This window comes from Lissotriton helveticus, chromosome 10 (assembly GCF_964261635.1).
Source record: "Lissotriton helveticus chromosome 10, aLisHel1.1, whole genome shotgun sequence".
In the NCBI taxonomy this organism is placed as follows: domain Eukaryota; kingdom Metazoa; phylum Chordata; class Amphibia; order Caudata; family Salamandridae; genus Lissotriton; species Lissotriton helveticus.
In genome coordinates, this window is record NC_136071.1 from 176,361,144 (window position 1) to 176,375,289 (window position 14,146).

Genomic DNA, 14,146 nt, shown 5'->3' on the forward strand with positions numbered 1-14,146 from the left:
GGCAGCTTTGCTTCAGATTGCTTTTAAGAGAGAATCTTTTTGATTTTAAGCCTCCTGGCCTATGGAGTCAAACCAAGGAAGCAGGAGGCATGTTGCTGCCTGAAGCAGTCCTGCTGCCCTCCTCCTTGATGCACTCTTGTCCCATGGGGCCAAGCGTTGCTGCCTTCCAGGGTTGGAATGGGGAATAATACAAACCCCTGCAAGGGGGAGCACTTTTCAGGGTCTCCCTCAACTCTTCAGGAGGGCCCCTATTTACACCAAGGTCCCCTCACCATGGCCATGCACCCTGCCATCGCAGACTGCTTGCCTCGGTACAGATAAAACCGAAGAGTCGATCTAGCACTCATGCCATGCCCACAATCACTGCATGTGATATAGGTAAGACACCCCTCTGGCAAGCCTTATAGCCCTACCGCAGGGTGCACTATATCACTTGTGAGGACATATCTGCTTGAGCAGATGTGCCACTAGAATATCCATGTCGATTCTTGGATATTGTACGTGAACTGGGAAGCCATAAGGAGTATATGGGGTGGACACTCCTCTTTAAGAGTTCTCTAGCTCTGTGATGGCTTCATTGTACTATGGGATATTTGGTACCCAACATCCCCTCTTAATAAACCTACACTTTCAGTGTTAGATTTCTTAATAATTGCACACAGAGGACCCCTTAGAGGGGTCCCCTGAAAACCAACAACCCTTAGAGTGGCCACCGACTGGTCTAAGCCTGCCTGTCACCGCCAGACAGACTTCTGACCTCATGGGGTGAGCACTAGTGTGCTCAGAAGTCGAGAACAAAGCCTGCCCTGCGCAGAGGTGTTCACACTTTCCCCCAGGCAGGATGAGCCATCTGTGGCAGGAAGCTTCAACGGCCCTGCCGCCTTTGAAATGTGACACCCCCTCTCCCCCAGCCTCTCCGGTTAAAAGGAGTAGGGCCCCCTCCTGTCCACACCCCCTTTTGGATGGAAGATAGGCAGAAAACGTAGAAAGAATAGGAGGTGTGCCCTCCCTGCCAACTCCACCTGTCAGGTGCTGGAGGCAAGGTGAAGAACAACCATTCTTCAGTAGCCACCGTCTTGAAGATGGTGAGACTTCTTCAATCAGGACTAGGACTATGGACCTCCCCACCAGGAGGTGGGCATTATAGAGGGCGTAGACACACTAGGTAATTGGGCCATTGCTCACTACCTGTCACTCCCTTGTAAATACCCCTAAGTTAAGTATTTAGGTGGCATCCAGAGACGTTAAATTCAGATTCCACAGACAGAAAGGGAAGACGAATGAAGAAACGCTGTTGCAAGGGTGTAGTTAACCACCCGCTATATCAGCTTAAGGGGGAGTACTGCAGAAGCAGATCCCATTGTTTTATGACCCTTCTTAACTTTTATTTTGGGCTCACAGGTCAACGTAAGTCAGAAGAACGGGGTGACAGAGAGAAAGAAAAATATTAAACTGGCAAAGAAAACATAAGATGGAGGCAAATAAAGTGAGACAGCACAAAGGGAAGAAAGTAAAATGCAAATATTAAACGAAGGAAAGCAAAAACAACATGCAGGAAAGAGTGCAAAAGTACATGGGAAGTAAGAAAAAAGATGTAAAAGAAGAAAAAGGAACAAAAAGGCAAAAAAAGGCAAAAAAATGAAGGGTGGAAAGAAGAAAAGCAAGTTACAATGAAATAAATAGGAAAAACAGAAGTCGAGATAGAAGGAAGGCAGTAAAATATTGAAATAAAAAAGAAATGTAAGACAAAAGAATGGGCACCTGAAGAATTGAGATAAAAAGTGTAATTAATGTGGAAGAATACAAAAACAATAGATGCAAAGAAGGTGTGAAGGAACAACATGAGCATGATAAGAATAAAGGGATATTGAGAAGGATGAAAAAATAGAAAAAGGTCAGATGGGATGAGAGAATAGACAAAGAAAAGAAAGATGGAAAGAAAGAATGAAATAGGTATAAAAACAAAGGAAAGATGATAAAAGGAAAGAAGAATAAAAGAAAAGAAAGAAGATGGAATGGATAAATGAGGAATATGCCAGTACTGGTAAATATGTGTTTTTTGGCCAAATTCCTTTAAAATATTTCTGTAAGTTGCATAATTTTGCACCAATTTGTACACATTTTCTCCAAGGGTACAATTTCCGTGGCAGTTCATAGGAAGAGTTGTTGTCACTAATTTTACGTTAACATTTATTACTATATTTGGGTCAAAGTGGGGGGTATGTTATATTTCTGGCTACTCCCTTGCGCTGTTGGACCGAGAACTGTAGGCCTAGTGTTTGACTTTGGGTGCACACTCCTGCTTGCCGCTATAGAACTGGACTATCGCCATCCTTTAGCTCATCTCGTCATTGTGTGGCGTTCACAAAACCCCAGAGGGTCCCAAACCACTTCGCAAATTGCCAAAGAACTCTACCCTTCCACCATGCAGTCCTTTTATTTCCATCTACATGATGTGCCCCTCTATATGTAGGGAAGATCACTCCAGGAGTGCTCAGATCTGATGTATAGCTTTGTTTGGGACTTGCCCATGAATGGATCTGGTATGTGTCAGGGTGATTGTTTCCCTGTGTGACTCTGTTCTGTCACTGGGTCATGGTAACTGGGTCAGGCGACCCCTACCCTGCCCAGGTCGGTTTCGACCTTCTGCTCCAAGCGCTTCACAATTCTTTTGACATCATTTCCCAACCAAATGGTACTTTTCAAAACTGTCAAGATTATATTCCAATCCATTGGCTTCCTGATTAAGAACGTTCATAAATATTTTACACTATATATGAATCCTCACAGGGTCCAAGAGCAACAGATCAAAAGATTAATAGTGCTGTGGACTAGCAATCGCCTGCATTCATTTTTTAAAGGTGGTAAAAATTGATGTAGGGCAGTTGATCTGACCAGTTGGAGATTTTTTGCAGCCTGGATAGAAGTTTGCATGTGTGCCTCTTGATCTGTGTTCATGGTGTGTATGAGCAGATTTTGACATATTTGGCAATGTTTTTGAGTATGAGCTAGCGCTGGGTGCTGTGAGATTGTCTTCCCTCCTGAAGCCAACCCCGAAGTTCTAACGTAGGTTCCGATTGTTCCAGGAACATTTGTGGGGTGTGAAAGGCCAGCTTTAATCACAGCCACTGGTAATTCTTGTGGGCCACATTCCAGTCCATCATTGTTTACTCACGGTTTTGCTACAGGGGCCACCCATAGGCAAATCCACCTTGGTACTGCTATAATCTCAGCAGTTCATCTTGACCACATACCCTTTTAGTGTGAATAACATTTTTGCTTTTCTCACTAAGATGCCCTTTTGCACGGGGTTTGCCCAGACATGGCTTCTGCCGTTTACTGTGCAAGTTGACTCAAGTCGTACTTCAAAAATAAGGCCCAGTAAGACTGCAATTAGTTTGGGGTTGCTTGTGTTCCCATTCATAGAAGACACGGCCTAGAAGTTCCAAATGTAATGTTTTTACGGGAGCAGAACGAAGATTAGGACGCCTATGGTTGGTACTTGCCTGCAGTGGCACAGTGAGTAAAAAGTGATGGACCAGAATGTTTGACGAATTAAGTTATTTTGGTTTGCACTGGGTACGTTCGGTGTTGCATGCTTCTTCTCCAATCCTCTGATCAGATATAAAATTACTTACAGCTACTGGTCTTGTGTAATCAGTAGTAGGACTATAGTGATTAGCCAAAATTTGCTTTGGTTCCCTGAATTTGGAGTGGTAGCTGTGGTAAAGAAGTTAAGGCATATCTTTGGGAGTTAGTGTGGTGCATGCTTCAATGCATAACATGTGACAAAAGATACGTATTTAATATAAAGGTACACAAATAGATTGCCTAGAGCATGCTGTAGCATAATCAAATGCCATCTACTTCCTATATCTTGAATAGTGCCACAGTAAACAACTCGCAGCTTTACCTTTTCCAAGCCCTTTGGTCTCATTATTCGAAAAGTCACTGCTTTCATTACAAATATCCAGGCAGGCAATGGGCCAGCTGTAATATGAGGTTCTGCAAAGTATAAAATGGAGTTGGAAAGTTTATTGTAACAGACTTACTAATATCAGTTGATGGATGTAAAAGCTTTTCAATGGGTTTTGCAGATATTGATGGGATGATATGGCTATATGGAAATACATAATAATTTATTTAAAGAATAAAATAGTTTCTTGATTTTAAAAACATGTAAGACTTTAGGGGCAAACTTCTTAAGATTCCACCAGAGCCACACAGGCTCTCTTAGCTTATATGGCCTTAGTGTGAGTTCCAACTGAACGAAAATCCATGTATTTTGGAACCAGTACATTAGTTATTTTTTGTACCCCTGGGTATTTAGTGGCGAAGCATGTGGTGGTTAGGGGCTAAAGAACTGGGTAGGTTTTAGCTTGAATTTGGCCTCTCACAGTCAAAATATTTCAGTGCCCTCTGGATTCCTCAGACCACAGGAACGCCACAGATAGAATTACTGCCACTACGATGCTTAACCAGAGCTGCATGCCATGATGTTCTAGTTGCAGCAAACAATTATTTTCACTGATAGGTGCCCATTGAGTTGAGGGTCCCTAAGACAGCTTTCACCATCGGAGCTAAAAGGACCCCGAGTTGTTGCAGGATATAGGGCCCGATGTAGGTAGCCCTTTACCGATCGGAATCGGCCGAAAATACCGATTTTCGGCCGTTTCCGATCGGTAAAGGGCTATCGAGATGTAGGGGCACATTTTCGGTAATTTTACCGATTCGTTATCATTACCGAATCGGTAAATTTACCGATTCGGTAATGATAACGATTCGGTAAAATTACCGAAAATGCAATGTAGGTAGCCTATGTTCCATCAGCACATGGCTTACAGAATCGGTATTTTACCATGGAATACAAATCCATGGTAAAAAACCGATTCCTGTGTACATGCACATCTGTGCATGTACACATGTGCCATGTGACAGACAGACGTGCCCTTAGGGCATGTCTGTGTGCCACATTGCACACATGCCCGTTTTGGGGGTGCTAGAGGGTGTCAAAGTGACACCCCCTGCACCCTTGTGATTTCTTTAATTACCGATTCGGTAAATACCGAATCGGTAATGCCTAATCATTCCTATGGGCTTCAAAGCCCATAGGAATGAATGGGCATTACCGATTCGGTATTTACCGAATCGGTAATTAAAGAATTGTTAAGAATTCGGTAACGAATCCAGATGTTGGGACCTACATCCCATTTACCGATTTTGAAATACCGAATCGGTAAAATTCGGTATTTCAAAATCGGTAAATGGGATTTACCTACATCGGGCCCATAGTCCTTGAGTTATTGGTTGTTTGACCCTGACACTATGGGCAGTGATCAGAGGTGCCAGACACGGGTGGGGGGATTCACAGGGCTCACCTCATAGCAGCAATGGAGATGGGTTGTGATGTGGCACAGGATTCACAAGGGGTAACAAGTAGTCTGGGGTTGTTGCAGTAAAGTATATACCGACAAGGAGCATTTAGGAACTCCTGGGAGCGACTCACCAGTACTTTACATTGCCTCCCTTCCCTCCTTATGACTGTTTATCCACTAGAGTGCCTCTTGATCATTGACTGAACTGGTCCCATCACAGGTAAGAACACTCTCCAAGACAAATGTATTGAGAAAACTGACTTAGGCTAGCAGGACTGTATCACAGCCCAAGCTAGACACCTCAACAATATCTCCTTACTCGGTGAAACCGCATGCTTGCAGCCACTCCAAAGAGAAGAGGGTCATACCTACATGGCTGGTCATCTAGTGGAACAAGCACCAAACCTTTATCAGGTACTCATCAAGCAGGAGGCTCATCCACGCTCACAGGCAAAGGGAATGATGTATGGATCCAGCCTGTTCATGCTGTAGGCCTTCAAAGCTTTTCCACAGTAAAATCTCGTCCGAAGGCTACAGCAGAACAGGCTGTGTCCATAAATCTGACACTTAATTGACCTTTGTGGTCTCCCATAAATCAATCATGACGAGTACTCTATGGTTATCAGGGCAGAAGACACATTAGGCTTTCACCCTATCTACTTCACTCCTGGCCTCTTTCCCCATCACTCAACCTGAGACAACACTGGTACGCATGGTGAGCATGCACTTAGTGGTAGATACCACACGTTTAAAAATGACGAAAGCAATCTTTAAAAAAAAAACACTAAAAGTGGGAGGGTATGCCTGATACAATAAGCAGCTCCATATTTTTGTCTTTTGAGGCTGCTTTTAATGATGTGATAATATTTTGGTATTTATTGTTTCTGCTTGTCATTTGACACCCGTGAGCTTTCAGTTCGTTTGCTTTGGCTGTGTTAGGTGGTTGATCAGTGTGGAAATATTTTGTTGTACTTTGTATACATTTGCTGTTTGATCACAGTCATCCAGTTATGTGCTAAGGGAATGATTATTTTTGTGTGCATTTGCAGTATGTGGCATCTAATATAACACTTTGTATGTGGTGGAGATCAATTGGTGTGCATTTTGCTGTATCGGGGTTGTATTATAAACATCTTTGTGGATATTTATGTGAGAATATTTGGGTGTTAATTGGCTATGTTTAGGGTTTATGAGTTCGTAATGGTGTGAAACTACTGTACTGGATGTTTATTTAGTACAGTTTTTTAGGTCTCGCATAGGCAGCGCATGCGCTGTCTCTTCGAGACATGCTGTATCTAGGATATGGGCTTGAAAAAACACCCATCTTTTTCATTGGTTCCTCTTGCTGTCCTTTAGAAATGCTGGCTTTTCATTGGTGAATACAGTTAGTAGTCCCTCCTTTTGGAATTTTGTATCCTCCCATGAGGACTGGCCCTCTTACATGTGTTCTTACTGTTCAGGTTATTTATACTTAGAACTCTTTTTTTAAGTTAGCCTGCCTGTTTGTTCGTTAACTGTTCTGTTTACTTGTGCAATGAAAATTGCTTCATTTGCTTAACTCCCACTCACCTCTCCCACAACACTGCTTCGGTCTCTTGTCTCCTGTGCCTCTCCCTCACCCCTCCCACAACACTGCTATGCTAGCCTGGCTGGTGAAGGGTGTTACTCTAAAACCGGTCCCAGGATGCTTGTTTCCGGCTCAGGGAGGACCTGGCCTGGCAGTTCGAGCTGGACTGTTCAATTTTCAGGATCCCTCTTAGAAACAACTATCGCCCTTGCCTCAGTTGCACCTAATTTCATCCTTTTAGGGGACTTAAATTTTCATTTTAATGATCCATGCGATAAGGGGGCAATGGATCTAAAGCTCCAGTTAAAAGCCTTGGAGCTGGACCTTAAAAATATAGTTGCCACTCATACTAAAAGGCATCTACACGACCCCATATTTACGAATATCGCACATTTGGTATCATGTCCCCCCTGCCCGTTACCCTGGTCTCACCACTTTTTGGTCCCATTTGAGTGGCAAATTAGTATCGACCGTCCACAGGTACAGGCTCCACGCACCTTAGAGAGAGCGTGGTCCAAGCTCTCCTTTGAAAACTGGATCCTCAGATTGGAGCAGACAGCTCCTCTTTCTGATCCTGATCCCTTAGAGGCAGATAAAAAAATTCTAATTGGCTCAATAGCTCCCTAGACTCCGTTCTTCCTAAGAAAATAATGGTAAAGAAGAACAGGGTGTTTAAACACCTTGGTATACTTCAGAACTCCGAGAGCTAAGGAAAATATGCAAAAAAGCCGAGCATACTTGGAGAAAAGATTGGGCCTCCCACAATAAAGTTGAGTATAGAGCTGCTATCAGGACTTATAAATCTTCCCGGAAACTGGCGCAGGCCGTATACTTTGAGGAGAAAATTAGAACATCCTAAAATTCATCTAGAGAGACTTTTAAGATTGTGAAAGATCTCCTAAAGGCACCAAATCCCCCTATGGTGCAGGAAGCGTCTGAAGCCAGATGTAATCAACTTGCGGCTTTCTTTGAAAGTAAAATTCAAAATATATTAAAAACTCTATCTCCGAATGACCAAGTCCCGGACCCTGTTCAATCAGTGGCCAGTATTTTTGCCCCTCGCCTTGATGCATTTGCTCCTATCTCAAGGGATGAACTCCAAAATATTCTGTCCACTATGAAGAGTGGTTCCCCTAATGACCCGGCGCCCATGCATATTTTGAAAAGGGTACTAACCACCATTGCCCCGCTAATTACAGATCTTCTTAATGCCTCCTTCAGTCAGGGAGTTGTCCCCCCTAGTGGGAAGCAGGCCTTGGTTAAAGCGCTCCTTAAAAAACCTGAGCTCGATCCTTCAGAATTGGCTAACTTCCGACCAATCTCGCTGCTACCTGGTATCAGCAAGATGGCGGAGAAACTAGCCAATCAGCAGCTTTCCTCTTTTTTGGAAAGTAATAGGCTGCTTCGCAACTCCCAAACGGGCTTCTGTCCAGGTCAGGGAACAGAGTCTGCCCTGTTAGCAGTGGTGTATTGGTTTACTCCGTTCTGCCCGTAAGATTCTTCCTTTACTGCCAGAACAGTCAAGGAAATGGCTCATTCAAGGACTTATCCTGTCAAGGTTAGATTATAGCAATGCCCTTTTCTTGGCCGCCCCCGAAGCTACTATTAACATTCTTCAACGAGTTCAGAACTCGGCGGCGAGGCTGCTCACCGGCATCTTTCGTAAATCTTCAGCCAAACCTGCACTCAGAGCCCTTCATTGGCTGCCAATACGTGAAAGGATTACATTTAAATCCTTATGTATCGCTCACAAGTCCCTACAAGGGAAGGGACCCCCCATCTTAGGGAACCTTGTGTGTCCATACAAGGCCAATAGATCTCTCTGCTCTGATCTTGGCAATTTGGCTATCCTCCCGAGAGTTAAGCGTGCCCGAACAGGGCGGCGGCGATTCTCGGTGAATGCCGCAACCCTGTGGAACGCCCTTCCGGTCAGGATTCGGACTGAACCAAGTTATCTGAGGTTCCGAAAGCTCCTTAAAACCTTTCGGTTCCCCAGGGCTCCTAACTCCCGGTATTTTTCCTCAGTATTCCTTGTTCTACAGCGCTGGGACGCTCCCGGGTAGCCATGCGCTTTATACATTTATTTTCATTTCATTTCATTCATGAGGCACAGGGTCAAGACTGATTTGCATATGGCTGAGTCCAAACTGGAGTGGGTAAATGAGCTAAAGAATGATGATGGATTCAACCCAGCTCTGTGACAGGGGTGATTGTCTGAAACGTTTCGGCCCTCCATCCACCATCTTCTTGAAGTTTGCAGTGCACCTATATCCTCAATTCATTCCTCATTCTGACCCCACAAACTCGAATTGCAGAAGTAAATGTGTTCCAGGGTGAAACTGCAATGTCTGGCAATGGCTTTACCCCAGGTAATTTTGCCCATAGCTCAGAGCAAGGCTCTAGGGAGTTCATTAAGAGCAGGGTGGTAACTTTTTTAATATATATTAACATATATGTAAATCTATAATTTTATATTCTGCTTGTGAAACTTCTATTCACTGTAAATAATATAGGTTACTACAGTAGCGGCTCGCATAGGGCGTGCTGCGGGGCGGTGGGGCAGGGGAGGGACAGGGTGGGGGAGTAGCAAATACAGACATACAACGGAACAGAGGAACGTAATAATTACTTTCCTCCATTCCGTCCTTTGACCGTGTTTGCTCCCCCACCCACCCGGCCCCTCCCCCGCCCCACAGCACGCCCTATGCGAGCCGCTACTGACTACCACCTAATTTAATAGTGCTCAATTTCCATAGCTTGGAAAGCTAGAAGGCTGAGTGGGCATTGCTGAAATTCAAATTTGTGACCTGCTGATCACAGCACACGTCATAAGCAGATGTTTTATCTCCATGAACCACACTGCAGACTTGCTTTGGATTGCCACATGCAGTAAACCCCTTAGGAGATTCACATTAACTACCTGCAGTCAGTCAGCAAATAAATATTTTGAGTCTAAACTAACCCTCCAAAATTCTCACCTTTATTTTACATTAAAAACAAACTGCTATCAAACTTTTTTCTTCTTTGTAGTTGAAGCAGTCAAGAAAACACTCCGGTTTTGCTTGATCTCAGTGAAACACTGTTTGTGGGCACTGCGATGAAAAACAGCACCACCCACAAAGGTGTTCAGGCTTTATGGCTTATTCCCTGTAGGGCAGACTCTGGCCAGGATCATGAACTCCAATATTGTACAAGATGTCCCCAGAAGAGAAGCCAACCCAACATCCACGCCAACTAAACTCTGACAAGATGATATAAAAGCTGGTGACGTGAACACAGATTTATTAAACCAGAACGAGATGCATTTACAAACACATTGACTGCCAATGGGTGCCCAGGTGTCTTTTCTCGTGGTTCAAAAGGCACTTTAAACCTAGGAACACTGGTATGAAGGAATCTTTCTTTTGCAAAACCATGGTTGTACAATAGATCCTGCATGGATTCTATATGGAGAAACTCTTTACAAGAGTGGAGTACCATCACCTTTTTTCTCGAATGCTCGACTAAGGGTATAAAAAATACAAGGTATAAAAATAAAAAAGCCTTGTCTGTGGTTGCTTTGATGTTTGTACTGCGACATTGTGGGGAGTCCACTTAGAAGCATTTGCGGTGGACGATGGAAGGGCCGGACTCATCGTACTCCTGCTTGCTGATCCACTTGTCCTGGAAGGTGGACAGGGAGGCCAGGATGGAGCCACCGATCCAGACAGAGTACTTACGCTCAGGTGGGGCAATGATCTGTGTAAGAAAAACAGAAGAATTATATGAACATGTGCAACAACAATCTTTGCTGCAGGTGGACCGAGACAGCATTTTTCGGTTCCAACTCTACATCTTGAGTACTAACCTTAGCTACAGGTCGTAGTGACGAGAAAGAAATACTTGGGTCTTCAGTGAGACATTATCCTGCTAACACTGAAGGCACAGGAAGTGGAAAACACTCAATCACAAAGACAGTTTTTGCATTATGTAGGGAGCAGGATCTGAAGTGTTGCAGTGCCACCCCCTTGTAAAATGTGCAATAAAATGGTACATGTCCAGACCTGTAAATTCAGTGCGTTTGCTGCACCAAGAATGGTATGGAATGTGGCCTGCTGCCAGAAGTGGCTTTCGTTTTTTGAGTCACAGAGGTCAGAATCCAGAGGCTGTACCCCAAATTGCCCATTTAAAATATTTGTCCACATTTTGAAACATTAATTTTAGGATGTTCTGTTGGTGAAATGAATATTGAGACCTTTACATTTGGTTCACAATTGTCAGACCTCTCCTTAACAGAAACCATTCTTTGTTAAAACATTATATAGGGAAGAGGGATGCATGCCCACACCCTTCTCTCTTCATCTCTCCCTCTTGCTCTCTCTCACTCTTATTCACTCATTCATTTGCATCTTGAGGGTGTATAAAGGATGGCATTGCAGATCTGGGCAAGATATTGGCTAAGCACACTTGGATCAAGATTAATATAACGTTTCCTACTCTTATGCTCACTTCTCTTCTTTTGTCAATGTTTGGAGTAGTTTGCTGTGCATGAATTTAGAATTAAAATAGTTCACCTTACACCAATCGTTGGTGTGGGGAAGCTGCTGAAATAGCCTGGGCTGTACGGTTAATCAGATCTTCCCAAAAATAATTTTTTTAGGCCATTATCAGCCTCATTAAGTTTGAGGGACAAGCAATACCTTTTCTGCTCTATAAATTGTAGACTTGTTAGACGTTTATAGATCTTTTAACTCTGATAACAGGGAGTTATAAGGAATGTTTCTTTACAGTGTATTGTGGCTTTCTAGACCCCTGCCTTCGCGGTCAACCCACGAGGGACAAGGCATTGGATTTTTATTTTTTTACACCACCCACCTAGTCATGATATTTTCTGCACTTATAGGCTCCTCCTTCCCTGAGAATTATGGTTAGGTGGAGATTCAGGGTGTTTCCTATAAAGACATTTGTAGTGCTGGTACCATGGAATCCTAAACTTTGTGCTTCTCTTCTACATTAAGTTAGGAACACAGGCATGTTTTTGATTCCATAGTAGAGACTATACAATATTCAGAGGGCTCCCAAATTAGGGTTTGGTGTTCAAAGGGCCCTTACAATGGCCACCTCGTTGCCCATTTTCGTGGAATAATTGAAGATTTAGGGTCACATGTACGAAGCATTTTTGCAGTTGGAAAGGGCTGATCAAAAATTATTTTACATATGAACAAAATACAAATTGCGATTCGGTATTTGGTAGGAGTGTGTTTAGGTTGTCCCTTCCAAATCTAAATTGGATGTATGAATGTTTTGTGACCGAATTACGGTCACAAAACATTAATATTTTACTGACTCTTTGCAGGAAGTGGTGGTAACCCATTCGCAAATGGTAAGTGGTCCCCAGGGGACTCCTTCCTCTTTGAGAATTGAAAACAAATAGTTTTTTAAGAGCAGGTTCTTAGAAAATTAAACTGTAAAGTTTCATTTTTTCTTTTTAAATGCATCCCGTTTTCCTTGAAGGAAAACAGGCTGCATTTAAAAAAAAGACTGCTTTATTAATAAGCTATCACAGACATGGTGGTCTGCTGACCTCAGCAGACCACCATCCTTGTGATGGCTGCGCTTCCTCATGGGTTTCAAATTGCGACCTACCTCATTAATATGCATGGGGTAAGTCACTTTGCGACCCACTAGGAATTGCTAATGAAACTCAAAAGAGTTTCATACATTAGAGATACTGATTTCCTAATTGTGATTCACAGTAAATTGGTATTCCTAATGTAAGTACATCTGGCCCATAATTATATTGCTTTGGTCTTGATCAGTGATTATGGAATTGTCTTAAAATGATATTGTTTTCCTCTATGAATGATGTTATGTATTCTTCTAATCTGTTTTCCTTTCTCAAGTAATCTGAGAACCTGGATGGTGGAGATTTACATTTAACAACAGAGCTCATCAATTTAATCTTACATGCATTTAGCTCTCCTTCTACGGCTCATAGTTGTGACGCCCTATGCAGTTTGATAATGCATAGTCGTACTAGTATTAGTATCAGTAGTCAGAGGGTCTGAGCCAAGCATGACTTCAAGCTGAAAGTTACCTCCACAGTAAACTAGCCTCAAATCCTGTTCATTACAATGGTTCCATTGCTTGCATGTGGTGCTGCCGTTGGAAATTACCTTAATCTTCATTGTTTGTGGTACAAGGCTTGTGATCTCCTTCTGCATTCTGTCAGCTATGCCTGGGTACATGGTAGTACCTCCGGATAGCACAATGTTAGCGTACAGGTCCTTACGGATATCAAGATCACATTTCATGATGGACGTGAGTGTAGTCTCATGGATTCCAGCCACCTCCATTCCTGCCAGGAATTAATGGACAGATCAGCAAAGGACACAGTGCACCACCACAAAAAAAACAATTCCTCCCCAAGACAAAATTAACAGTTTTCTCACTCAAGAACATGAGGTTCTCTTTCCAACATAAACGAAATATTGAGTCTTCACCAGTGTTGCAATATATTTTTATAAATAGGCTTTATCCCTCCAATTTCAGACCTACATCATACAGGTAGTATGGCACAACAGAGTGGAAACACTTCAGCTGTGTTAATATTCAATTGCAAACACTAGTATAAGATGCAACATAGTAGGATTTGGTTTTAAAAAAAGAGTAGAGTATCATCTGCGTAAACTGAATCCCTGACGTTAGTATCACCTATTCAGTATTCTGAAGGCACGAGGTACATCTAATTTCTTCACGTACTGTTTCCTGTAGCAAAACAAATAACATAGGAAGTAGTGCTGAACGTGATGCCTTATATCCACTTGATTTGTTTACCCTTTCCTTTGGTGTAATTTTGATCTTAGGAAAATTTCCTCTCTGACAGTGAAATTCCCATGGGCTCAAAAAAGTTTTCATATCCAGGGATTTCCGTTGCCAAATTACAGAGAAGAAAATGTTGTGGGGAGATTAATTTGCCAATTTATAATCTCTTGGTTGAGGTGTAGAATAAATATCATGCCTTTTATCTTGAATATATGAACTTCTATGAATATTTTGGATTTGGGAAAACAGGAACACTTAAAGGTTTGTCTAATAGATCATTTATTAAAATAATGCCATGTATTCTGTGTTCTATTTATAAATCAAGGAGGTACTGTTCCTAAAAAATAGAAAATGGAAGATAGGTTGCAGCCCTGGGGAATCTATATGATAATTACTTGGT

General features: G+C 42.7%; 1 protein-coding gene and 1 long non-coding RNA gene across 2 annotated transcripts in view; one reads left to right on the forward strand and one right to left on the reverse strand.

Moving 5' to 3' along the window:
* The window catches only part of LOC144786080 (uncharacterized), a 367,986-nt gene that overhangs the window by 341,112 nt on the left and 12,728 nt on the right, over nucleotides 1-14,146 (forward strand). The window lies entirely within an intron of this gene.
* LOC144786079 (actin, cytoplasmic 1-like) overlaps nucleotides 10,135-14,146 on the reverse strand; it is a 62,344-nt gene continuing 58,332 nt past the window's right edge. The window contains exons 5-6 of the mRNA XM_078665028.1: nucleotides 13,098-13,279; nucleotides 10,135-10,680 (exon numbers count right to left, since the gene is read on the reverse strand). Of these exons, the coding sequence (XP_078521154.1) occupies nucleotides 10,537-10,680; nucleotides 13,098-13,279 (326 nt within the window). The 3' untranslated portion in view covers nucleotides 10,135-10,536. The remainder of the gene's footprint in view (nucleotides 10,681-13,097; nucleotides 13,280-14,146) is intronic.